Below are 27,216 nucleotides of genomic sequence, written 5' to 3'. Positions count from 1 at the left end.
CCCTCCTGTCTTCTGCAGACTCGGAGATCTTTCCCTCTATACGTCTTTCCAATTTAGCACTGACATGCCCAGCCAACAGTCACTACGAGGTCTGTGCCGACCTCTGCTCCATCTCCTGTGCCAAGATCAATGATCCAGGAACCTGTCCAAGTACTTGTGCCGAGGGCTGCCAGTGTGACGATGGCTTCTTCTTTGATGGCCGTGCCTGTGTGACTGCGGAAAACTGTGGCTGCCTCAGGAATGGACGTTACCTCAAGGTAGCCGAACTCTGAACTTTATTGTCCCACCCTCCATTTTTTGGTCACTAACACTGATCAGGCCACTGATGCCTTCCATGTTTATACATTTTTAGACACAAATTAGATGGGATTAATGTTGGGCAGACCATCATGACATTTATTTAAGGCTCCTGTGTTATTGGGTTGTATCTAAAGAACGTTTGCCCTATGTCCTGGGGAAATTAATGGAACTCAAGTTACTTATGACTTACTTGTGTCACTTAGTTCAGTGGTGCTTGACCCACTGAACAATCCATTATTACTTCATATGTTGGTTCTCCGATATATAAGAGTATAAGATTTTTTTAGCTCTTTCATCAGATAACGTGAAATGCACTTGAACTTACTTTAAACTGACAATTTTTTAATATAAATTTTTTGCTGTAAATCATACAGGTTGGAGAGAGCATCGTCTTGGATGGCTGCTTGGAGAAATGTACCTGTCGCTTTTCAGGCCTGCTAGTCTGCGAGAAAATGAGATGCCAGGCCAAGGAAAGATGCGCCCTCCAGGACGGTGTGCATGCTTGCATCGGGGAAGAAGGAGAGTGCTTGCTCACTCCAGGAGCGCAGCTGACCTCCTTTGATGGTGCCTCTGGGAGAATCCTCCACAGTGGAGCTTATGAGATGGTTTCCCTTTGTGATGGGGCTGACCCCTCTTGGTTCAGGATTGTGGCAGTCATCCAGACATGCAGAGATGAGGGTTTGCCAGCTGTGTCAACCTTGCATGTCTTCTTCAGAGGAACTTTTATCACTGTGAAAAGGAGCAAGGAGACATGGGTAAGTGCACTCCCTCTTCAAGAGAGGCCAACCAGATATTCCAGAGAAATACATAGGAGAGAACGACAACAGTACTCATTCACTCTTGTTGCCCTTCAGCATCACCAACAGTGCATCTGAACATGGAATCTCTATGCTTAGAGCAGTTTTGGATATTGAGAAGATGGGAAAGTACAAGCGGTTCTCTGTCTTATTGGGAAGAAAATGTTCACATTTGTTCTAGGACAGGGGTGCTCAATAGGTAGATTGCGATCTACCGGTAGATCACGAGGCAAAATGAGTAGATCGCGGAGCCCTGTCTCTCCAAACTGTTAATATGTCAGTTTCATCTAGTGACTATTTAGCTGACACTAAACTGACACTGAAACTGACACTTTAGCTGCTCTTCAGGGGGCGGGAGTTTGAGATGGAGTCGCTCTGATGGCGGTTGCCGCGGGAGGCCCCGAGTGACCCTCCCCTTCCCTTCCAGTCCCTCGGTCGGGGCTGACAGGTGAGATGACCCCCCTGCCGCCTGCACGTGCAGCCCATCTCCATGGAAACGGGGAAGCCCCCCGCCCCTTCCGAGGAGGACCTGCGACGCCTCCCTCTCCCTGCTGGTCTCAGGGCGCAGCCACAAAGAGTTTGGGGGGGCGGGGAGTGGGGAGCTCCTCCCCCCCATAGTGCAGCAAGGCTGGGCATGTGCCTCTTGGGGGGACCTGTGGCTGCCCCTTTATGTGGGGTGGAGAGAGAGGAGAGGCCTCCCGTGTGCTTCCTGAAGCATCTGGTGGGCCACTGTGGGGCACAGGAAGCTGGACTTGGTGGGCCTCCTCTGACCTGGTCCAGCAGGGGCTCCATACATCAAAGGGGTTGTCTGTCAGACGCTTCCTTCCCCCCTGGTAGATCTCCGGGCCTTGCTAGGTTTCAAAGTAGCTCTCGAGTCAAAAAAGTGTGAGCACCCCTGTTCTAGGAGATGCAATTGTGTCTGCCGATCCTCCTGCCTTCACATGGTACAAATCCCAACATCTTTTCTCTGTCATTTATACACTTCAGGTGAATGGATACCAGGTGAAACTCCCAGCAAAAGTCTCTGAAGACGTGTCTGTTAGCGCCTCTCAGGCTGGAGTCATGATCAAGTTGGATTCCCAAGCACAAGTTCTCCTCAGCCTCCGTAGGGAAGTGTCAGTGCAAATCAGAGGACGCTTGCAAGGGAAAGTGTGCGCCTCTTGTGGGAACTTCAATGGGGATGCTGTTGATGATCTGAAGCTGCCCGATGGGAACATAGCAGGAAATTTTGCTGAGGTCACCACTACCTGGAAGGCTAGGGATTTCTCCAGCTGGTGAGTGGTTCTTTGGGTGGTCTTGCAGAAGGTGCACAAGATAAAACAGGCATTGGAATGCTTTGTAGAACAAAGTGGGAATTGTCTGGTGAGAGGCAGCCAACCTTGAAAAGTCAAATGAATATAATCATAGGGCAAAATATGCCTGAACTTACATTTTAAATGTAATTTTACTATAGCCTTCAGAAGTATTTAGAAAGTATCTCACTGAGGGAGGAGCAAGCTCAGTTCTTTGTACTTTTCTCTTCCAGTGATGCTTAACAAGAAAGGGCCATTTCAGCGATGACTTCTAAACCTCGGAATTCCTGCTCAAGACATTTGCCTGATTCCATCATTGTTTGATCATGATTTTTTTAAATATTATGCAGCTCTCTGTTTTATTCCTTTGCAACTGGAAATCACCTATGCTTTTAAAACTTTTCTTTAAACTGCTATTTGTTACTGATTTAAAAAAAATAAAGTTTCATTTTAATATACGTTTATACTCGTGGTTCCTGACCTTCGGTGGGGCACTACCCCCTGTAATGGAAATGCGCAACATCCCTAGAGGAGATAGGACTAACTGACTAAAGGACAGATGGGTGAATGGGTTTTGGAGACTGCTGAAGACACTGGAGATTGGTGTGTGGCTGCCATGCCCAAGACCTGCTGAAGACCAAGGTGCTGATGTAGTGGCGAGAGGAGCTGCTGGCAGGAGAGGGGAGGAAGGAGGATCTCTGCAGATTGAACAGGCAGAGGTGGTAGGGTCCAGCAGTGCTGAAGGGCAGAAACAGGGCCATTGTTGGGGAATGAAGGGGAACTAATTAGCTTAAAGTGGGCATAGGTTCTCTAATCAAAGTTTGGACTGGGGATCTGGCAAAACATCCCTATAAGAAAGCTGCCTCTTTTTTTACTTGCCTGTGTGTGGGAGTGGTGGCAGAGGCAAGAACCTGGAAGTGCTGTACTATAGCACCTACGGATCCCCGGTGAGGCTGCAGCCCTCCTTAAGGGGGCAGTATCTTTAACGAAAACATGCATGCCTGCCTTGGGGGGGGGGGTCACAGTCCCTAGATTGGGAAACTCTGGTTTACGCATTGCAAGCTAACTTGATCAGGTTGGCTACAAGTCATTCAAGCTAACGAGTAAATTAGCCCCCCCCCCCATGGTACCCTCTGCCACCTTTGATCAGGCATTGGGTGCTGTCATACATAGGTTCAAGGGACCCTCAATCAGTGCCCGGTCTTACCACTCCGTATCACTGTTACTGCTGTGTCGAATATTCTCTCATGCCACATTTAATGTAGTTTACAGCCCAATCATAACTCAGGCTGGAACAAGCAGGCTAAGTGCCCTGAGCTGTATCCAGCACAAGGCAGGAGCTGGCTGGAGCATAACTCGGAATAAGGGGTCTTTTTCCCCCTTAGCCTGAGTAACACCCCAGACACCTCTATGGGGCTACTCAGATCTACACCAATGAAACTGCTGGCACAAATCCAAACAGTCTAGTGTAACGCCAGACTGGTCACGAGGGTTCGGTTTGTGGTGCCGTGGTTGGTCTCACCCCTCCTCCCAGGCTCAATCCACCCACCATTCCAATCTACCCAAAAACACCCCCTCTCCGCCTCCATCCCGTCCTCTTGCCACCCTCTCCCACCCACCTACCCCCCGCACCGGCCTGCAGGGGGCTTGCGCTGCCCCAGCAATACTCCAGGACTGTGCTGTTAGCCTCGTAACTTTTCTTTAAACTTCTATTTGTTATTGTTTCAAAAACTTGAACCCCCACAGATACTGAGTGCTGACTGTATTTATTCCTCGACTTGCCTTACTAACATAATTGTGTCTGCCGTTGTAAGCCAGGATTTCATTTCCCAGCATCTTTGCTGCTTCCGTTATCCACTTGAGCACATCCTTTTGGTGCTGTCGTTTTTATCAGGGCTGCAGAGAAGGTGAAGTTGCTGGGTATAATTCCCCAAACCCTGACATTAAATAGGTACCCAAGTAGGGTTGCCACCCGTCCTTCAGCGGGGTCTGGGAGTGGACTTACCCAATGGCAGTGGTTCCCAAACAGTGCAGTGTGGAGGCCAAGAATGCCACGGTGAACTCACAGGATGTCTCCAGCAGCCTCTTCTTACCAGCACTCCCGGGCACCGCCACTGAATTGCGGGAGATGGCTGTAGGTCTTGTGCGATTCAAGATGGTGGTGCGCCATGACCGTGGTAAGTTTGGGAACCAGTGCCCTATAGGAACCAAACTGGAACAACCCACATGGCTCCCAAACTCCCTGAAGAGCGTCAAGGTTGCCGAAACAACAGGGATGCTTCATCTGGGAGCAGGAAGGATGGAGGAGGATCAACTGCGCATGTGTCAAAGGGCCCCTGTTAAAAACATTCTCTGGAGCCCACCTAACCACTCTGTGGCCGTAGACTTCAAATATATAAATGCCCAGTACTGGATTCTGTCTTTGTCTCATTCTAGTCAAGAAATATAACCCAAAGCTGAGACTGCAGCTGAGAGCCAGCTGGGTGCACAGGGATACCTATTAAGTTACAGGGAGAACAAAGCAGAGAGAGGCTAAATTGGCAAGATATGGAAGGGGGAAATGGCTAGATCTTTTTTTTTTTTTTTTCACATCCAGGTTTATTGGGGAACATTAAGAATGTGTTCTTAAGAATTAAGAGCATTAATAACACAGGCCTACAAAATTGAGGGTCAGAAAAATTTTTCCCAAACTTTATGGTGGTTTGATATGAATTTGGGGTGCCAATTCCAAAAATGGCATCCGTTTTGCCCTATCACGTCTAGCTTTGGAGATATAGTATAGCCTCATTAGTGAATGGTTCAAGCAGCTTCCTCATGAGGAAGCCATGGTGTAGGCTTCTGCATTAGTTAGCTGCTTGAACCATTCACTAAAGATTTACTTCTGAGTAGGCATGCCTCGGATGGGGCTCAGAGGCTGCCATCCTAGGCACGCTTTTCTTGGGAGTAAGCCCCATTGACCACAGTGGGGTTTACTTCTGAGTAGACACGCCTCGGACGGGGCTCAGAAGCTGCCATCCTGTGCACACTTTCCTGGGAGTAAGCCCCATTGACTGTAGTGGAACTTCTGAGTAAACTTGCATAGGATTGGGCTCGGAATCATTTTAGTTCCTCCAGTCTGGTTACTCCCTTCCTTCCTTCCTGCACTGCCATTTATTGAATGCAGGGAAAATTGGGAAGCTTTTCTCTTGGTGGAACTGTGAAGATGTCTTTCCCTGGAGTGTGTGTGTGTGGTGGTGGTGGTGGAGGGGGGTTTAGAAGAACAATTTAATAAATCTTATTTCTGCCCAGCCCACAGGTGTACACATTGGGTGTACACACATTGTATATATGCAGCACTGGACAGAAATGGCTTAACAACCCTGTGCAGGTCCCCGCCCTCAAGCTGAATCAATAGAACTGAGATCTCCTTCCATACCAGTCCAACATGACTGTCCTTCCTTTGTAATGAATTTAGTATCCTTACGTCTCCCTTTGCTAAGAACTTAGCAAAAGCTCAAATGCGTTGGCTTTGAATCAAACCCAACTTGATATTAAAATTGCCATCGATTCACTGACAGCCCAAGCACATGCATGTCTACTCAGAAGTAAATTCCTTTCAATTCAATGGGGCTTACCCCCAGGAAAGTACATATAACAACCAATTTTCAACCACTGTCTCCGGGCACATTGGTGTGCACAGGTGTGCCACAGGATTTTTGGGGGGAATATCATTTCTTAGTAGGGCCAATGGAGATGTGAGCCCCTCCACAGGCAGCATGATGTGCCTTGTCAATTGTCAGAAACCTGATGGTGTGCCTTGACAATTTTAGTGCCTTGTCAGTGTGCCGCGAGATGAAAAAGGTTGAAAATTGCTGGTGTGTAAGATAGCAGCCTAAGTTAACTGTTAGTTGCAGTGTGATGTACGAGTTGTACAGCACATTATCAGCAGAGATACATTAACATTTCTTTAAACTTCAGGTACGAGTTTTACATCTTTTCTCTATATGTCTCCTCCTGCCCTCACCTTCCTATCATCTTGGCAAATGTAAGCTCCAAACCTTGAGAGATCACCTTATTAAGGCTGCCCTTCAAGGAACTGTAGCCGAGTGAATCTGAATGTGTGTTTTTGCACAGCAGAGCCCAGACTCTAGCCCTCACCAACTGGAATGGGGCACTTCAAGGAAATGAACTCTGACTTTTTCTTTCTTTTTTTCTTTCTTTCAAGCCTTCTGTCAATATTCCTAAAGTGCACACTATAAAAAATGAAGCACTTTCCATATGGAGAAGTTTTATGAGAACAAATATTTGCATGGTCCTTTTGCACGAATGGGACAAGAGGTGGAGTCTCCAGCCTGTGGGTTGAATCTGATAACAGAATAGCTGGTAATAAAATGGGAGACACCCTTGTGATTGTCATTGTGTCAATTATGTCAGCGATGATACAGGAATCAGAAACTACATTTTTTAAATGTCAATGTTTCAGAGATAGGGGATCAGAATTCCTCATAGGAATTCATAGGGATTCACCCATTGGATCAGAGTAAGGTCCAAATGGTAAAGCTGGTCCCACCAACCCCTGAAGCCATTGGCTTGCTACAACTGGTTTAGGATGGGGCTAATGGAGCATGTTCATTTCTGAACTTGCCCCACTGTCTCAGAGACGCCAACTGTCCCATCACAACCCTGGTGGGGAAACAGCCATTGGCCAATGCATGGCTATACATCCAGTCCTCCCACTGTCCCCCACCATCAAGGTACAGGGTTGGCTGCTCTGCACAGGATGAGGGCCGCCCTACTATGGGTGATTCTGGCCCTTTCACCCCAGGGCTAGACCAGGTGGAGCTGAGAGTGGGGATGGGAGAGAGACAGCCCAAGAAAGGCAGGGCTCAGGGCTTCATAAGGCACTCAGGTATGGTGATGAGCGGCAGTGGCGTAGCTAAGGGGGTGCAGGGGGTAGCAGTTGTACCGGGCATCAAGCTTTAGGGGGGCAACAAGCTGAGCTTGACTCTAGTGACCAAAATTGTGAAAATCTTGGTATATATGAATAATACCATCATGTTATATATCGTTGGAAAGATAATTTAATGCAGAGTGCAATGAAACAAACTGCACTAGAATATCTGTATTCTATCAAAAGTTATGACCAATTAACCAGAAAATGAAAACACAACTGTCTTGTGGAACAAAAAGTGGATTTTTTAAACTCCAAACTGACCTACGAGTGATTGTTCTGAGTGCCAATAAGATGTTGTTATGATACAGCATGGAACCAATAACTTTTTATTTATTTCCTTAATTAAATTTGATTTTATCATGCATGGGGGGGGCTACAAAATCTTCTTTGACCCCAGGTAGCAGATAGATACCTTAGCTATGCCACTGGGGGAGGCTGCAGACCAAGTAGGTGGTGAGCAGCTGGGGGAGGAGGTGGGTTCCTCCCAATTTTCACTTTTTAAAAAGCCCAAGTGTGATGTCACTTCCGGTTGTGACATCACTTCTGGGGCAACATTTTGAGCTTGGCACCGGGCTACACGATCATTAGCTATGCCACTGATGAGGGGGCTCTGGACAGGCTAGCTGATGGCTGCCCCTCTGGGACTAGGGTAAGCTTTGCAATGGTACCCCCCTCCCCACTATTGAACTCTGAGGCCTGGTTGGGGGATCCTGGTTGTTGGGCTAGCAACACCCCCTTTTGTTTCTACCCCTTTTCCATGGGACCAAGAAGGACTCAGACACCAAGTGGAGTGCATCTGCCTCACAGCAACCCTGCTGGGGTAGAGGGTGGAGCATCAGTCTTGCTCCTTTAAATACTTAAAGGTGCAGCAAACAAGTGAGACACTACCTGAACTCTACTGGGAAGCAGTAGAGATGAGTGGAGAAGAGACAGGGGTAAGTGCCTCCTGACAATCTGCTTCATTTGGTGTCATGGATGGGCCAGCCCCAGCTGAGACTTCAATATGATCCTTGTTTCCCAGACTGTGCAGGTAGTGAAATCACAGGGAGTACACTCATGGCAGCACAGCCGCTCCCTGGTTCCTGCAATATCTGTTGCGTCCATCTCCAAAAAGCACCTCGGCTGTACAAGAACTGCATGTGAAGTTCTTGCTGTACTGATTTCAGCCTGGCTCTGCATGGGAATGTCTGAAATCCTGAAAAGAGGTAGACACTGGGAACGGAGTGCCCTGGAGCCAATGGGTAATGAGTACATGATGTTTGGGGCTGAATTGCTCTATTGGTCACATTAGATGACACATAGAATGACTGGAACTTCTGTGAATGATTAACAAGGACCATCGTGGCCATCACCTGATAGCAGGCAGACTGGGAAAATGCACTGGATATTGTAGCCTCTGTGAGAAGGATAGGTTAAAATGCAGAATATCACAATTAGCAATCAATCATAAGGTGTGGCTGAATGCCCTACATTGTCAATACAATTCTGGTTTTAGAGGCTCTCTAGCCAAACAGCTGATTGGTGAAATTTCCTAGACTATGGGTGACAGGTGACACTGCTGATCGCTGCTCCCCTTGATAAAACTCTCTGCAAGTAGAAAGCTATGTGTCAGGGAAAAGTCTTAAGTCTCCTCCTTGACCTGTGCATTTTGGATGTGTAGGAATGTTTTGTAAGGGGCCACGTGGGCAGTTTTTGCAGTGGTCCACCTGCAGTCTGATGTGGGACAAAAGGATGTATGGTAGACTGTTTGCTTAGAGAAGGCATTGTTCTTTGTTGGTAGCACATCTATGGCTCTTGGGTCTTGAAGGGAGATTGAAAGTGGGCAGTCGGAAGAGGGGTAGAGGATGCACCCTTCTCTGTCTGTGGCCTCAAGCAACCTCATGGATGGGTTTTCCCTGAACACAGGTCAGACCAGAGGTTCTATATTCATTTCATACAGCAGGCCATATAGCATTCATGGTATCTGCTAAGGGTTGGAAGTGGTGTCATTCAGCAGGAAGTGACATCATCAGGCAGGTGATGACCAGAAATAAGCACTTTGTTCTCATCTAATTATTATTATACTTTATTTTTACCCCACTTGTAGTATTTACATACACAGGCACTAAGATGTCTTAGCATATTTGGCATCAAGGACAGTCAGGCACGCCTGCGCAGTTGAGCACACTCAACCAACCTTGGAAATATGTTGGGTCATTGAACTCTGTGCCTGTGAGCAGCAGAATGCTAGGAAGAAGAATCTTATCTAGGAATGTGTTTGTGGTGAAGCTAGAACTAGCTAGTAGACAGCCGGTATGAAAAGTAGTATCCTTGTGGAAATTTCTCAACTACGTAATCTTATATCATGTGTTTTGAGACTTAATAAAAGGCTGGGTCAGGAGCTGGGAGGGAGCACTTCACTTCTCCCTTGATTTCATTCTTGCTCCTGCTTCCAGCACTTTCAACCTCTCTGAAACCTGTGTCTGTTGTCTAATTCTTGCCATGGCTTTTCTGCCACACCAACACAGCATCTCAGCATCTCAGCATCTCAGCTCCTCAAGTAGCACCAAAATGCTACACCACTTTTCTCCTCGAAGGGACTCAAGGCGCCTTACAAAACAAGGTTAAAACAGTTAAAAACATAATTTAAAAGCAGATAAAAACATAACATATCATAAAAACAGTAGTCAGATGAAAACTAATCAGGTAAGAGCATAGGGCAGCAAATTAGAAAAGGATCAGGCCTGTGAACAGATGTTAAAATATGTTAAGAGATGTTAAAAGATGTTAAAAAGGCCAGGAACTCAGAAGGCTTGTCTAATAACTAATTAATTCCATCAAATAACTATTCCATCTAATAACTAATATTAGATATATTAGTTATTAGATATTAGTTATTATATTAGTTATTCAAATATCTCCTGCCTGATTGTTGTATTCCCGTATATATGCCAATAAAGGTATTATTGTTGTTATTAGTTATTTTAATATTCCATGGAATAACTATTCCATCTAATAACTAATTAGCTGCAAATAGCAGAAGAAGAAAAATTGTGAATCTTGATAATATTTTCAAGATGTGGGAGCACCTCATTATTATTCAGACTGCCCTTTCAGCAGTACCACTGAAGCATCACTTTTCAGCTCAGCAGCTGAAAGAGCCCGATTATCATGCTGGTGATCTAAAGAGCTTCCGTGGGCTGGATATGGCCCACAGTCCTTAAGTTTGACACCCCTGGACTAGACTGAGAAATGGTGACTGGGTCAAGTAAGCTTTGTGTCCAAGCAGGGATTTGATACTAGATGTCTTAAGACCTAGTCAAACACCCTAACTCAGTGTTTCTCAAACTGTGGGTCAGGACCCACTTTAATAGGTGGGTCACAAGCCAATTTCAGGTGGGTCCCCATTCATTTCAATATTTTCATTTTTAATATATTCGACTTGATGCTCCCCATGGTATGTGACTGCATTTGGGGAAATGTGACAGACCTGCACTTTTAACAAGCTACTATGTATATTCTTTTGACAATCATATTCAATGGGATTTACTCCTGGGTAAGAGTGGGTAGGATTGTAGCCTAGGAGTGTTAAAAATTTTCCTGCTTGATGATGTCACTTCTGGTCATGATATCACTTCCAGTGGGTCCTGACAGATTCTCATTCTAAAAAGTGGGTCCAGGCACTAAATGTGTGAAGACCACTGCCCTAACCACTATCCTACATTTGATGAGGCACATAGTATCAACTCCCTGGGGCATTTGGTGGGCCGCTGTGAGATACAGAAAGTTGGACTAGATGGGCCTATGGCCTGATCCAGTGGGGCTGTTCTTATGTTCTTATGAAACTTCCAAAAGTGTAGCCATGCTTTGCTGTTTTGGAATTGCAGACTGCGCAAACCTTATGCTGAAATAAATGGGCTAGTCCTGCTGGTGCTACAACACCTGCAATCATGCAATAATTTTTTTCTCAAGTTGTCACAAATGTCAGGACATTTCCTTGGCGCTATTTAAGAAAATTATATCCTTCCTTATGGCTTGTCACATATTTTCAAAGCAACTCCTAACAATTAAAATAGTACCCCAATGGATTCATAAGAAAACTCATTAAGAATAATCAGTAAAATGCAAAGATAACAGCACCGCAGTAAAACCATAAAACAATGCAACACACCCAACAAACAGAAATTTAAATCAACTGTACATAAATGTAGGCTAGGCAAACACAAATCTTGGTGCCTATAATTCAACAAACTAGGTGGCAGGTGGAAAGTTCAGGAGAATGTTGCAATGTTAGGACACCCCTCTAGAAAATGCCCTTTCGTAGAGTTGCCACCTGTCTAACGTCTGATTAAGAAGCCAGGGTTCTTGGAGGGAGGACCTTGGGTGATATTCTTGATAGGCAAGTCAGATTCATTTATGGCATTGTCACTGTAGATGAAAAGTGTTCCTGTAAGACAGTTCTACCCCGCCCAGAGCATCTCCAATGCAATGGGTGAATGTACACCTCTTCCCTGTACACTGGCCCTAGAGACATCGTCTTTTTGTGACATGGAGAGAATCTACACAGGGATAATCTTCTTGGGGGGGGGCGACGTGCATCATCATTTGGGAAGAACATGTGTTTTTTTGTGAGTATGAACATTAGGAAGTCACTGTATGCATCTTGTTTCTGATGCAATGTTCAGTTGTGTTCTTTCTCCTGCACTGTGCTTTTGTGTGGGAGGTAGTTTTACATAAAGGAAGGAAAAAAAGACAACATCCAACTGATTAAGCAATTGTTCTCTCTCTCTCTCTCTCTCTCTCTCTCTCTCTCTCTCTCTCTCTCTCTCTCTCAGGATTATTCAATGCTGAGACTGATCCCTTCATGATTGGTGTTGATCCAAAGACCGAAATCTGGTGTCTGTCTCCTTCCAGGCTAATCACAATGAGGCCTGTGTCTTGGACTAACATGGCAGGAAGGCTTTAATACTTCAGCTGCATCTAGAGAGGCTTCTGGGGTATGAATATTGCCAATGGAATCTGGTTCCATCATGGCATGACACTTCATCAGAGCATCATCAGGGAACCCATTGGGAGCAGGACTCGGGAATATTTGGGAATAATAAGGCTACCTTGAGGGCCCTTAAGTGGGGTGGAAAGGCGGAGTGTAAGGGTCAACTTTTCAGCACCAGTGCAGCCCCAAAGTAAGGGAACAAAAGTTCCCTTACCTTGAGGAGGCCTCTGTGACTGTTTTCCCCCCACCACCACAGGATGCTGCACACACCCCATTGGCACAGCACCCCATTGGCTACCCACACCCCATTGGCACAGCAGCACTGGAACTGGAAAATGGGATTGGATTGGGACCTGAATCTTTTAATTAAAATAAATAAATATTTGCCAAGACTGAGGTTGGGAGCAATGGAATATGTTGATGCAGTGAAGTCAAATGGACTTCTCTACTGTTGGTCTGGGAAATTGAAGAGACTTTGGTTGTCTCTTTAGGGTCAAAAATAAACTCTGCAAAAGGGGCAGTTAGGTATACAAGAGAATAGAGAAAGGACCCTTGGAAGCAAAGCGTCTTTCATTTCAATTTTGTTTGTCCAGCCAGGCGAGGAAAATCCTGATGTGGAAAAGGGCCAAGATATATTCCCCTGCCCCCCCACTCCCCCCCAGTTATCCAACAACTACAACAAGACATTCAAGCAGTTATCACTATGATTCTTAAGAAACTAGAAAGAAAAGATTAAGACTGCAATCCTATACGCATTTAACTGGGAATGAGCCCCATTGAAAACATTGAGATTTACTAATTGGTGAATATGTTGAGATTTACTACTGAGTAGGCATGCCTAGGACTGCACTGTTAGATCAGCCGTTTTCAACCACTGTGCCGTGGCACACTGGTGTGCCGCTAGTGGTCCACAGGTGTGCCACAGGAATTTGAGGGAAGGTCATTTTTTGTAGGGCCAATAGGAATGTGAAGCCCCCACTGGCAGCATAGTGTGCCTTGACAATGATCAAAAACCTGATGGTGTGCCTTGACAATTTTAGTGCCAAGGTTAGATAAAAAAAGGTTGAAAATTGCTGTGTTAGATGGCTAGGTGGACACAATAGGTGTTTATCAAATGGTGTAGGGAATCCAAATAGTGAAAGTGTATGCAAATTTCAACATATGGGATACTTCAGTGGAACAGACTGACAGTAGATTCAGAATCAATAAAAGAAAACTGTCAGGAGAGCACTTGATCTCATCATGATGCCCTGCTATGATAATTGCCTGCATTTTCAGCCGTAAATAGCTAATTTTAGCCTTTTGGGTAGGGCTTCCTTCTGACTCCATTTCCCCTCTTGCACCTCCATTCCTTAAAATGTTATCTCCACAAATTAGAAGCTGGGTGAATGAAAGAACATGAAAAAACATGGGGTGAAACACTGGCCAAAGCAGGAGAGGACAAGCTAGCGCCAGTCCCAGAACTGGAAAGGGAACATCATAAAGAGGCAGCAGCTGCGTCACAGTGAGCCTTGCAGCATCTCTGATGGATGGCCAGTTATCAGCAATCCTTAGATGCCAGGAGGCCCCCTCAAAATCAAGTGTATCCTGATGACAGAATGTATCCTGTTGACAAATATATCCTGGCTGACAGAAGCCCATGGACACCAAAGAAAGGGAAGGAACAGGTTGATGAAGGAGGAACTTGTGCCTCTGTCCCAAGGGTGAGCCAGTAGAAACCAGTCTAGCTGACATTTTCATGCAAAAAGAGGCCACCCAGGGTGTAGGATGGGTGGTGTGTACTCATTCCAAAGATGACCCTTATGAGAAGAACTGCCCCAGAAGAATAAAGGAATAAAGAATAAACCAGGAATAAAGAATTCTGAAGATCCCCAGGCAGAAATCTTTTATGCTGTCCTTCCAACCCAGGCTGAATTGTCATCTCAGCCCTACAACCAGTCAGTGGATATTATGATGATGATGATGATGATGATGATGAACAGTATTTATATACTGCTTTTCAACAAAAAGTTCACAAAGCGGTTTACAGAAAAAAAAACAAAAAACTAACGGCTCCCTGTCCCAAAAGGGCTCACAATCTAAAAGTATGCAAAAGAATACTAGTGGACAGCCACTAGAAAAGACACTGCTGGGTTGAGGTGGGCCAGTTACTGTCCCCCTGCTAAATAAAAGAGGAGCACCCACTTGAAAAAGTGCCTCTTTACCAGTTAGCAGGGGTAAACCAGTTAGCAGGGGTAAGAAAGTTGTGTAATGAACTGAGGGCGCAATCCTAATGTGCGCTGGAAACAGGCAGGCCAGTGGGCTTGCACTGTATACAGCGCAAGTTTGGGACCAAAAGCAGCACAACCCGAGGCAGGGGGGAACTTTTCCCCTTACCCCGTATTGCACTGCAGTGACCCCAATGGGTCTGCTTGGTTCTGCACCACCTGATAAGGTGGCTCAGACCCGAGCAGTCAAGGGCTGCTCCATGCTGCACGGGAACGGGGCTAGGATCTGGATAACTGCCAGGTCCTGGCCCCACCTCCCTCTCCCTTCCCGCCCACCCCCATGAACTCCTACCGCCTGCCTCACCTCCATCCCGAAACATCCCTCCTCCCCGCCCTCCTGAATCCCCCAGATCGGCCACGCTTGGCAACTCACTTTTCCTCTGGGGCCCGTGTTGGCCCCTCAGAGTGGACACTTCTGGGCTGGTGCAAGGGACTTGCATTGGCCTAAGTGACGTTCGGGATTGCGCCCAAAGGATCTTAGCTGTTGCTACCATTTGCTGTAATACCATAAAATTTCACAGAGGGGCATAAATCCCATGTTTTCCAGATGGGAAGGGTCCCAAAATGGCCTGATCAACCCTGAGGACTTGCCCCTGAGGCATCCCACTTTGGACCCTGGGAGTTAGTATTCAAACATGACTATGACAGCCCGAGTTTGGGGCTGGACCCCGTTTGCCATCTGACTACATTTTCCCATATAGCTCATAATCATCTTATGGGATATATTTGTTTAATTACCAAGTTATTTATATCCTGTCATTCTACCTCTGAAGACACTCCATGGCAGCTTGCAATTTATTTTTATTTTTTTTTAAATAAAAGCTCTCAGGCCAGTGCTGGTCTATATATGAACTGATATTATAAGCTTCCTCTAGCCCGAGCACCAGTTCTTCCCCTCAGTTTGTGCAGGTCCTTGGGAAGGTGGGGAACCATTTGTCACCCTGTGCCGTTATGGTCACAAACCTATTTGGTTTTAAAAGAGAATTACAGAAATTCATGAAGGGGCAGGTTAATCATCGGAGTTAAAACTGCCATGATTCCACTGGACCATACATGAGGGCCAGTGAGGTGGTCATCTCAGATGGTGGATTAGCAAGGGGCACAAACTTCCATACTCCCCGGGAGGAAAGGGAGAAGGGAACAAAGCAGAAGAGGAAATGTGGAGCAGATAAGAATGGTGGGCTAGACTGGAGGAGACAAGAATGGTAGGCTAGAGTGTCAGACTTGGGGAAAAACTAATTCTCGTTCAATTTTCTGAAACTTGCCCCAATACTTTCTTTTTTCCTGCCTTCAGTTTGCATGGCCAGTATGTTGTAGGTAATTGGGTTAAATGTTCTCTGCCTTTCCTTCCTCTTTAGGGCGTTGACTGGAGCATCAGAGATAAACTCCTATATAAACTCAGCCTCTACAAGTCCTGGGTGAGCCAGATGCTTGCAGGCAGGTAAGTGCAATAGTTTCTCTTCTCTGTTGAATGAGTTATACTTTGATACTGAGACAATAAGTACATTGTACGCAATGAGTTCCTTAGCTCCCAGGGCATGCAAGCACCTGTGAAAGTGATTGTACAAGCCAGGGTATGATCACTTTTTTAGCTGTGTTCCAGCTCTGAGCTTCAGTTTCTCCCTGTCTCCTGCAGAATTGATAGTCTCTCCCTGTTTACCTTTGGTCTTCTCACATATTGGTTGGCAACCTTCAGTCTCGAAAGACTATGGTATAAGCCTACAGCACCTGGTATTCCCAGCCGGTCTCCCATCCAAGTACTAACCAGGCCTGACCCTGCTTAGATTCCGAGATCAGATGAGATCGGGCATGTGCAAGGTAAGAGCAAAGGGAAGTAGGAAGGGAGTAGGGAAGGACTCCTGATATACTACTCCAGTCAGACTATAGGCAGGTCTTCAGGGCTGGCGCATTCATGTTTAAAGGGAGGGGAGGTTTGAATGGCTGGTGTTTTACAATGTTGTGGGAGGCCCTAATTTGGCTAAAACTGTGGAGATTGAGGGGGGGGGATCAGCTTGTGAATTTCATTAAGGTCACCCCACCTTTCTTCTCCAGATTTGAGCACTGGAACTTGGTGGGATGGCTGAGGGGGTTCTTTGGAAGCCAGAGTTCATAACCAGCCTCTGGAAGGGTGTTGTGAATGTTTCCGGAGCCTGACGATCAGACCAGGGGAAAATGTCCTGGACCTCTAAATTGAGTTGAACTTCTTTCTTCAACTGTTTCCTAGCCCTCCACAATGAAGCTGCTGCTGCTCTGCACCTGGCTGGCCCTCCTGTGTGGTGAGTTTGGGACTGAAGGGCAGGGGAGACCAGGTTGTAAGGAAGACAGTAAGGAATGACTCGGTAGCACCACTTTGGTGGCAAGTTCCTTTTAATTTCCAGGCAGGCCACTCATGATAAACAATTGATTGCATTCTCCCTTTGGAAAAATGGGGGGGGGGGGTTTGATAGAAGAGGGACTTGCCTCGGTGCACTGGCTTATTGCCAGTGTGCACAGTTGCAGACGTGCTGTAAGGCATACCTGCAAGGGTTAGTGCTGACCGAGCGCCAGAGTTGACCCAGTGTGAGCCCACACTTGGCCAGCTCCTGGTGGTCACCTGGACTGCCGGGCAGTGGGGAGGTGAGTGGGGCATGGGGGGAGGCTGGGAGAAGGTGTTCCGGGGCAGGGGGAGGACAGGGAGAGGGTGGGGGAGAAGTGGTGGGGGAAGGAGTGGGGTGGGGCTAGTAGAATTCTGAGCCCTGTGTCGGACCTCGTGATCTGCCATAGAACTCTCTGATTCTGTGCCGGCTCCAGAGCTGCTGCAGAATTGAGTAGCCTCATTGAGGGGCTACTTCCCTTACTCAGGGGAAGGGAACGAAAGTCCCCTTCTCCTGATGAAGCAGCGGCAGCTGCCCGGAGTGTGTTGGATGCCTGTCCTGTTCAAATATTCCAACTCCTAATGCCAGCTTTTTGGCTAATTAGCACCCTCTTTATCTCTAGAAACAACAGCTGTGGTGTGCAAAGAAATGAACAGAACTCCTTATCAGTTGAGCAAATGAATTTATTGCTACAAACACACTCCCAGCAATTCCTCTTGTCCAGAGGCTTTCCCCTCCCCAGAACTCCACTTAACTCAGTGGGTAAAAGTCTGAAGCCTTCAGTCCAAGCCAGTCTCCAAAGCACAGTCCAGTCTTCCTGGTCCAGTCTTCTGCAGTAGAGTTCCTCCTCTCCAGCAGTCTCCTCTCCAGCAGAGTGTCTCCTCTAGCAGGGTCCTGGCAGTCCCCTTCCCCCGCATGTCTGTCCTGTAGGTCTGGGGTCAGGCAGCCTCTTGGTCAGGTTCCCTCTGGGTCAGGTAGCATCTCCCTCTGGATCAGGGTAGCCTTTGGTCTGTAGCTTTGCTCCTTCTGAAACTGCCTTTTATCCTGCAGCCCCTTGTTAAGTCCAAATGCAACTCAGCTGTGAGCTACCTTCTTAGCTCATTCAAAGTCCCATCAAGGTCAAATGAAGCTCAGGTGTCCATCAGAGTCCCATTGGCCTTGATTGATTACAGCTGTGGAGCCAGCCCTTCCCTTCCCAGAGCTGTCAACCAGCTGTCAAAACAGGGAATCGCTGTCAACACCACATCATCCACCTGATGATCTTCTGATCTTCCATTACAATGCCATGGTAGCTGTTTTGGTGTGGCAGCAGCCCCATACTCCAGGCAGCTCAGAATTGGGGTGCCCATTGGCAGCCGATCAGCAGAAGTAGTGGGTGGACATGGGGTGCAGAGTGCTTGACCACTTTGTCATCTTCCCGAACTCACCCTCAAAGCTGGCATTTCAGTCAGACTGTTGGATGGACTGCACCTGAGTCCATGATTGTGGCTACCAAGTAGAGAGCTAAGTGCAGTGTGGACTGATTACCACAGGATTTTCTGCTGTGGTGCATGTCTAAGTTATCCCTTTGGAGAAACGGTGACCCAAACTGTAGATCAGCGATTTTCAACCCTTTTCATCTCACAGCACACTGACAAGGTGCTAAAATGGTCAAGGCACACCATCTGTTTTTGGACCATTGATGTTGATGATGATGATGATGATGATGATGATGATGATGATGATGATGATAAACTTTATTTTTATCCCGCCCTTCTCCCCAAAGGGACCCAGGGCGGCTTACAACATATTTTTAAAAAAACAAAACAGATTAAAACATAATTTAACAGATAAAAACATATTAAAAACACATTAAAAGAAACCATAAAAACAGTAATCAGATAAAAGTCAGAATAAAAAGAGCATAAAACAGCAGTTCAAGGAGGAATCATGCTGTAAAAAAACTAAAAGATGTATAAAAGATGTTAAAAGGCCATAGAGTCAGAAGGCTTGTGTAAACAACAAGGTCTTCAGGCCTCACCGAAAGGTCTCGAGGGAGGGAGCCATTCTCAAGTCAAGGGGAAGGGAGTTCCACAATGTTGGTGCCACTACTGAGAAGGCCCTATTTCTTGCCGCCGTCCCACGTACCTCTTTAGGCGGCGGCACATGCAAAAAGGCCTTCTCTGACGACCTGAGAGGACGAGCCAGATTGTACGGGAGTAGGCGATCTCTGATAGCCTGGCCCAGAGCAGTATAGGGCTTTAAAGGTCAAGACCAGCACCTTGAATTGGGCCCGGATAGGGCACACCATGCTGCTTGTGGGGGTCTAACATCCTCCAATTAGGTTGGCAACCCTCAGTCTTGAAAGACTATGGTATAAGCCTACAGCACCCGGTATTCCCAGGCAGTCTCCCATCCAAGTACTAACCAGGCCTGACCCTGCTTAGCTTCTGAGATCAGACAAGATCGGGAGATAGTGTTCAGTATAGGGAGATGGTTGGCAACCTTAAGTCTCGAAAGACTATGGTATAAGCCTACAGCACCCGGTATTCCCAGGCAGTCTCCCATCCAAGTACTAACCAGGCCTGACCCTGCTTAGCTTCTGAGATCAGACGAGATCGGGAGATAGTGTTCAGTATAGGGAGATGGTTGGCAACCTTCAGTCTCGAAAGACTATGGTATAAGCCTACAGCACCCGGTATTCCCAGGCAGTCTCCCATCCAAGTACTAACCAGGCCTGACCCTGCTTAGCTTCTGAGATCAGACGAGATCGGGAGATAGTGTTCAGTATAGGGAGATGGTTGGCAACCTTCAGTCTCGAAAGACTATGGTATAAGCCTACAGCACCCGGTATTCCCAGGCAGTCTCCCATCCAAGTACTAACCAGGCCTGACCCTGCTTAGCTCCCGAGATCAGACAAGATCGGGAGATAGTGTTCAGTATAGGCAGATGGTTGGCAACCTTCAGTCTCGAAAGACTATGGTATAAGCCTACAGCACCCGGTGTTCCCAGGCGGTCTCCCATCCAAGTACTAACCAGGCCTGACTCTGCTTAGCTTACGAGATCAGGCGATCCTCCAATTGCCCTATTAATAAATGACCAAACTCCTGCAGCTCACCTGTGAACCAATGTGAAGTGGCAAACTGTTTGAAAGTCACTGTTGTCGGCAGTTTTAAATGTTAGCACATCACAGATTTAGGTGACAGCATTATGATCTGATCTTTTCCTTTCTTAATCCTTCCTTTCTCCTTTCATCATCTGTTTCAGGCCCTTGTGTAGCAAGGTCTTGCGGGAAGGAATTTGTCACCGCCTACTTGCACAACAGCTGGAAAACACAAGGCAATCCCACATTTCAGCTTTTTATCACCGGATACCGTCCTGCAACCTCCGTCACAGTCACAGTGAACAAACCTACTTTCCAGAAAACCATTTCAGTCAATGAGGGAGAGACTGGGTGCGTTCAGCTTCCGACTGATATAGAAATGGAGGCAACCTCCATCTACAATGGGACTGTGCGGGTCCAAGCTGACAAAGAGATCTGTGTCTTCTCCTCCAGCTACAAGGACCAGTCAACAGGTGCCACCGCAGTGTACCCAGTTGACCAACTGGGCAAATTATACTATGTGGTAACTCCATTGGGAGATCGCGCAAACACTTTCAAGGAATTTGCTGTGATCGCCCATCAGAATTCCACCAGAGTCACTATTCACCTGAAAGGGACTGTGGTATTCAAAGGGCATGTGTATCCTTCAGGGAGCCAGCTGGTTGCTGACCTCAATTCCTTCCAAACTATCCAACTGCAAAGCACAAACGATTTATCTGGCACCAGGGTTGAATCGAACCAACCGGTGGCGGTCTTGAGTGGGCACAGCTGTGCCGAGAAATTTGCAGGTTGTGACCATGTTGTAGAACAGCTCCTGCCGGTTTCCAGCTGGGGCACCACCTTCATTGTCCCCCCACTGTGTTTACAAAGTCGATTTAACATGGTGTACATCATTGCCTCTAATAACACACTGGTCAAATTCCGATACGGGAACAATCAAGATTCTCAGAATATGGTACGCGGGCAAGTTATCCGATTTGACCTTCAGGGTACTCAGCCAATGTTCATCGCTGCAGATTCCGGGATCCAGGTCCTTTTCTTCTTCACTAGTGCCACAACAGGGAGTGAAATGGTTTACGACCCGTTTCTCATCAATATTCCAGCCATAGAAACCTACTGCAACTCCTATCACGTTGACGCAATGGCAGGTTTTAATAATTACATTATTATGATAGCCAAAACCTCAGAATCCAGCGGGATCACATTACAGAAAAAGGTCATTGAAAACCTCCACTGGAAATCGATCTCTGGCACAGAATATTCTTGGGCTGAATACAACTTGGGCACAGAAGCTTGTGCCGTCTCCGTTGAGCATCCCAGTTCTCCTTTTGGGCTCTTCATTTTTGGTGGCTCGCAGGCTAATGGATACGGTTCGGTGGCCCTATGTTCCTGTAGTAAGTATCTGTATATTAGAATCTCACTTTCTGGCACCAGGTGAAAAATGTCCCTTTAATAATCTGAGTTACATCTAAATAGAAGGGCTCCGAGTCTGGAGGGATGTCTGGAGGGCTTTTACATTTTTATTTCGTCTTGGTTGGAGGGAAAAAAACAGAATGGAACATACTAGTCTTCAATAGGAACATCATTCATGTGGTTTATAAGTAGAGGTGTTTGTTCCTGAGTAAGGAACATAGGGTGTTTGTTCTGTGAGTAAGGATGACAGCTGGGCAACCCAATGCTAACTTGCGCTGGAACGGGGAGGGAGGCAGGCTGTCCTGTATCCAGCATGAGGCTGTGTCTGAAAGCGGCTCCACCTGGGGCAAGGGGAATTCCTTCCCCTTACCCCAGATAGAGCTGTGGCAGCCTCAATGGGGCTATTTGGATCTGCACCACCTAAAGGGGTAGCACCGATCAGAGCAGCACAGAGCTGTGCCGGATTGCCTGGGAACGGGGTTAGGATTCAGTATAACCGCTGGATCCTGACCCTCACCCCTGCTCTCGCGCTGCCCGCCCACAGGGCTGCCCACCTCCCACTCCAGAACACATCATTTCCACACTCTCCCCGCCCTCCCAGACCCCCATGCTGACCGAGCTTGGCCGGTGTGGACTTACTTTCCTCCATCGCTGCGGAGGCTGAATGCAGCCTCCGCAGTCCGGCCACATCCTTGCGCAGGCCTGGCTGACACCTGAGGAGGCGCAAACATGCTTTACGGCATGTTTACGACAGCTCCAGCCTGGTGCAAGGGACTTGCACCATCCCATCTCCCGGTTAGGATTGTGCCCTAAATCTTACTGAACACAATGGACTTCTGGGTAAAGTAAGACTATTTTCAAACATATGAAGCAACCAGTAGCAGAAAAGTACAGGAAGAGAATGAAAGAAAGGAACGGCACATTGATCAAATTGTTTCAGCAGTTTCCATTCCTTGTCTTCTCTTTTAACCCCCTCCAGCCTAACCCCCCACCCAACGATTAGTACAGTTGTCCTCAGCAGGTATATCAGAGACAGGCAAAGGAGAGGTGAAGATCTTTGTTCCAAGCAGCTGAAACTGTATGAAGTGCAAGCGACGTTCAAGCAGCATGTTGCACCTAAATGGCGCTGCAAACGGGGCATATCAATTAGGCCTCCATTGCGGTTTGGACTGTGGGAAGTCTAGTTCGGGTTCTTCTTTTGATCTGCCATATAGTTATGGGTATTAATTACTGTGTAGCACCCATGTACATGTGATCTGTATGTCTGTGTCTTAGGACGCAATCCTAATCAACTTTCCAGCACTGACCTAGCCGCAGTGCAGGCTCAAACTAAGGGAACAAACGTGCCCTTACTTTGAGGAGGCCCCTTTGCCTGCCTACCCACTTCAGGATGCAGTGCATGCCACATTAGCCTATGTCAGTGCTGGAAAGTTGGTTAGGATTGTGCCCTTAGTTTATCTCTTGACACATACCCCCCCCCTTCCCAGCATTGGGTCATGCTTCTACCTGCCTTCTGCTATATTGCATCACTGAGCCATCCTGTTCTTATTTATTTATTATGAATGCCAATAAAGGTTCTCGGAATTCAGAGCGATCCTGTTCGATCATGATAGCATTGGCTAGCACTGCAATAGCACTGTCCAGGATTCATCAGAGATTTTGCCTGTCTGCCAAAGACTGAACTTTTGTCTAGCATTGCATTTGCTCTGCCATAGAAGGACACCTTGTTCCCCAAGCATACTTTTACGTACAGACACACCCTTTCACATGATATGCAAGCAAAGCTCATAAAGACACACGCAACCATTTCATGTTGCTGTTGTATCTATACAGGAAGTGTTATTTTTTTCACCTCTTTTTTCAATTTCACCTGTTTGTCGGTTTCACTCCTTTTATTTAGTCTAAATCAACTTGCAGGAGTTTTTGAAGTCTAAATCTGGATGTTTTTGGCTTGGCTCAACTTTGAACACAAACCCACAGAAGTCGCTGACCTGAAAATAATCTTATTAACCTGTTATCCTATACATACAGATTTCTGGATTCTGTTAACTGAGTCAGTGGCATTTCTTTTATTGATTTTTTTAAATTTTTCCAAAACCGTACACCATCTGTAGGATTGAGGCCTCTCCTGGCCACTGATCCTTGGATCTCATCAGACCCGCGATTCTGGGAAGAAATAGCGTGTTTTCCAAGAGCTTTCCAGGAGCTCAGAAAAACACGGCTATTCAGCCACCTCAGGCCCCGCCCCCTCCGTGTCTCCGAGAGGCACTTTTTCAAGTGGGTGCCCCTCTTATATTTAGCGGGGGGGGGGGAGTAACTGGCCCTCCTCACCTCCAGCAGTGTCTTTTCTAGTGGCCGTCTGCTGGTGTTCTTTTGCATCTTTGTAGATTGTGAACCCTTTTGGGACGGGGAGCCATTTAGTTACAGGATTGTTGTCTGTGAACCGCTTTGTGAACTTTTTGTTGAAAAGCGGTATATAAATACTGAGGATGATGATGAAGGATTCTGAGAAAATAGAAGAAACTTCTGAGAAAAGGGAACTGACTTCCCAAACTTCTCCCTGGTTGCCTCCAGATCTCGCTTCTGCCCAGAGGAGCTTTCCAGTGGTTTCCAACTCATCTTGCCTTTGCAGTGACCTTGTGGCCGTTCCATTCTAGGCAAACCCTCGTGCGACTCGATAAAGTGTCGGAAGAAGGAGAAGTGCGAGATCAAAGATGGTGAACCGGTGTGCGTGCCGATGTCTCAATCCACCTGCTGGGCGCAGGGGGACCCTCATTATCACACTTTTGATGGGAGGAACTTTGACTTCATGGGCACCTGCACCTACACCATCGCCAAGACGTGCGGTCCAGATACCACTCTGCCTTCCTTCGACATTGAAGCGAAGAACGAGAACAGGGGCAACACCCGCGTTTCTTATGTTGGCTTCGTGACGGTCAAAGTCTATAACATCACCATCTCTGTAGCCAGAGGCGAGTCTGGATTTGCGAGGGTAAGGCTGGAAGACCACCTTGTTCTTCTCTCTTGCTTTCCCCAACTTCCTGCCTGCACCTTTGGATAGACGGTTCCATACAAATCCATTCCACATCCTTCCATCTGGTTTGCATGCTGAGATACAGAATTCTGGGAAATGGTTTCTCATTTCTCAAGCTTATTCCGAAAATGCAGGGCCCAATCCTATTCAGCTTTCCAGAGCTGGTGCAGCTGCAATGCAGCCCCAAGGCAAGGAAACAAATGAGGAGGCCTCCATAACTACCCTCCCACCCCAGAACGCAGCACACACCCCATTGGCATGGCCACACCAGGGCTGGCAAGATGGATAGGATTTGGTCCTAAGTCTCCCATTTTCATTTGGTGACAGTGAAAGCTGCCGTTTTACTTATTTATTTTTATAAAACTGTAAATTTTTTATAAATTTAAATTGTTTATAAATAATAAATTTAAATTATTTTAATAAATAAAAATTTATTTTTATAAAACTGTTTTATTTTTCAAATCTGTAGCTTTTTAGCAAAATCCCTCCACTGCAGTCAGAGAGAATCCCGATCGCCTAATTAAAAGGGTGATTGGAGTTTGTTTGGCCTGGCCTGGGACATGAGAGTCCCTCCCCAAGGGGGAGTGGAAGGGGGCTGGGTCTGGCAGCTATGGCAGGCCTTTTAAAGGGCGCGGGACCCAGCCCCTCTTCCTCTTTTACACATGGGCACCGTGGGAATGCCCGCCCACCCTAGAGGCAGTCTAAATGGTCGCCGTTTGGGGCCGGGTAGGAATTTTTTACTGCCTGCCAAGATTGGCCAATGGGCAGGCAGTTTTTTCGCCTACCCCAGACTGTCACGGGCCCCCCTCCATTTTCAGCTGCCATTGGTCACTTTGAGAGGGCAGGTGGTGCGGGTTAGGAGGCATGAATGGGACTCTGGGCATGCACCTTCAGGCGGTATAGGCAGGGCAGAACCCTATTTCAGTCCTCAGGGGCTCGGCAGCATGAGGATGTGGACGGGGCCCTTGCCGGGACCACGGGGCACACCTCAGAGGCTCAGCGGCTCAAGGTGGCGCAGTCCACGGTCCGGCTGCCTTCCCCTTAAGGGACAGACATGGATGAGACGCGCCGCCCAGCAGCGGGGTGCGACTTGGAGTCGGGTGCATGCCCGCCTGGGGGCAGAGGTTTCTGGTACCGCCCAGAGGTCCCGACCCGCACCACAGGGGCTTTCGCTGCCTCGGATGCTGCAGGTCTCAGCCTCCTCTTCTCTTGTTAATGTGAAATAAAGTGGCCCTTTCTCCCATATCTGTTGTCTCGAGTGTTCATTGGACAGTGCGGAAACAAATACACTAAAACAGCATAAGACAAGCAAAACATCAAACCCAAAATAACAGCAGCAAAAAAACAGAACGAAAGTTCAGAGCATTATAGCTGGGCTAACAACATGAATCGTATTTGACTTCTCCTGCAGGTGAATCACCAGAAATTGCGGCTGCCCCTCTCCTTGCAGGAAGGGAAACTGCAGATCTATCAGAGCGGCCTTTCCGTCTTCATTATGACAGATTTTGCATTAAGTGTCTCCTTTGATTGGGACAGCAACCTGGTGGTGAAGATCTCCAGCAGCTTCTCAGAAAACCTGTGCGGCCTTTGTGGTAACTACAATGACAATCCAGCGGATGACTTTAGCACCCCTGACGGCAGCTTGGCCCCCAGTCCGGTGGAGTTTGGGCGCAGTTGGAAGGTGGAGGACGGCGACAGGTTCTGCTGGGACGACTGCCACGGGGAATGCAAAAGCTGCCCGCCCGAAACAGCCCAAAAGTATGAAGCCGAGCCGTTCTGTGGCTGGATCACCAAAGCAGAAGGCGGTCCCTTCCGTCAGTGCCATTCTGTGGTGGACCCCAAGATCTTCCTGGATAATTGTGTCTATGACCTGTGCTTGAACAATGGCCTCAAGGATATGTTGTGCGAGGCCCTCAAAAGTTACGCAAGTGCCTGCCAGAACGAAGGAATTCCTGTCTCAGACTGGAGAGTGCTCTCTGGTTGCCGTGAGTATCCTTGTGTGCTGAAGAAAAGGATAGATTGAAGACTAATATCTTGCAGATTTGACCATAGTAATAGAGATGGGATGAAAAGTATATGCCTTCCCCCCATTTCAATATTTCTAAGGTTGAACCTAGAAACATGAGTGTCACACTGAAGCTAGAACAGATCTGGGATCTCAAGAAAACACTTTTTTTTCCATTGTGAAGCAAGTTTCTAGTCCTCAAGGTTGGAGAGACTAAAGACTTGTATATGATTGAAAGGATAGTGATGGGGCAGGCATTCTTTTCATTGCTGCCAGCTTGCTTCTTCACTTATTTCCATCACAATTTTTGTTTGTAATGTGCTTTGGAATTTGATGCCACTCTTTCTTTAAAGAAATCATTTGAGGTCAGTGATCATTACTGTGCAAACTGATGAGATTGTACAATATCCCTGTACAGATCACGTGGCCTGAAGCCAAGGAACTAAGGGTGGTATACATCCTTTCTTCCTTTGCTCGCTACAACAATCCTGTGAGGTAGGCAAGGCTCAAAGAATATTGACTGACCCCAAAAAGAAGCTTCATGGCAAATTCAAAAAACAGTGCATTATAAACTATTCTTACTTAGGGGTATCTATAGAGGGTATAAGGAGGTACGGGATCTTGGAAGCAAAGCACTGTTAGTCCATTACATCTCTATCACCCACTTCCTCCAAACAGTTTCACACTTACCTTCACTGAGATATCTCCTTTTATTTGCACGGGACTCTGATGTAGGTGAGACTAGCAGAACACAGAGTGCCACAGTC

The 27,216-nt window shown here is 47.0% G+C and overlaps 1 protein-coding gene and 1 pseudogene across 1 annotated transcript in view; one reads left to right on the top strand and one right to left on the bottom strand.

The window, feature by feature from the left end:
• LOC136661528 (IgGFc-binding protein-like) overlaps positions 1-27,216 on the top strand; it is an 80,865-nt gene that overhangs the window by 16,667 nt on the left and 36,982 nt on the right. The window contains exons 15-21 of the mRNA XM_066638814.1: positions 58-257; positions 675-1,055; positions 2,085-2,371; positions 4,373-4,566; positions 20,162-21,391; positions 24,068-24,402; positions 25,856-26,429. Of these exons, the coding sequence (XP_066494911.1) occupies positions 58-257; positions 675-1,055; positions 2,085-2,371; positions 4,373-4,566; positions 20,162-21,391; positions 24,068-24,402; positions 25,856-26,429 (3,201 nt within the window). The remainder of the gene's footprint in view (positions 1-57; positions 258-674; positions 1,056-2,084; positions 2,372-4,372; positions 4,567-20,161; positions 21,392-24,067; positions 24,403-25,855; positions 26,430-27,216) is intronic.
• LOC136661883 (5S ribosomal RNA) lies at positions 16,278-16,393 on the bottom strand (annotated as a pseudogene).

This window comes from Tiliqua scincoides, chromosome 10 (assembly GCF_035046505.1).
Source record: "Tiliqua scincoides isolate rTilSci1 chromosome 10, rTilSci1.hap2, whole genome shotgun sequence".
NCBI lineage: Eukaryota > Metazoa > Chordata > Lepidosauria > Squamata > Scincidae > Tiliqua > Tiliqua scincoides.
The sequence above is the reverse complement of the archived record's forward strand: the minus strand, read 5'-3'. Positions and strand labels throughout refer to the sequence as shown.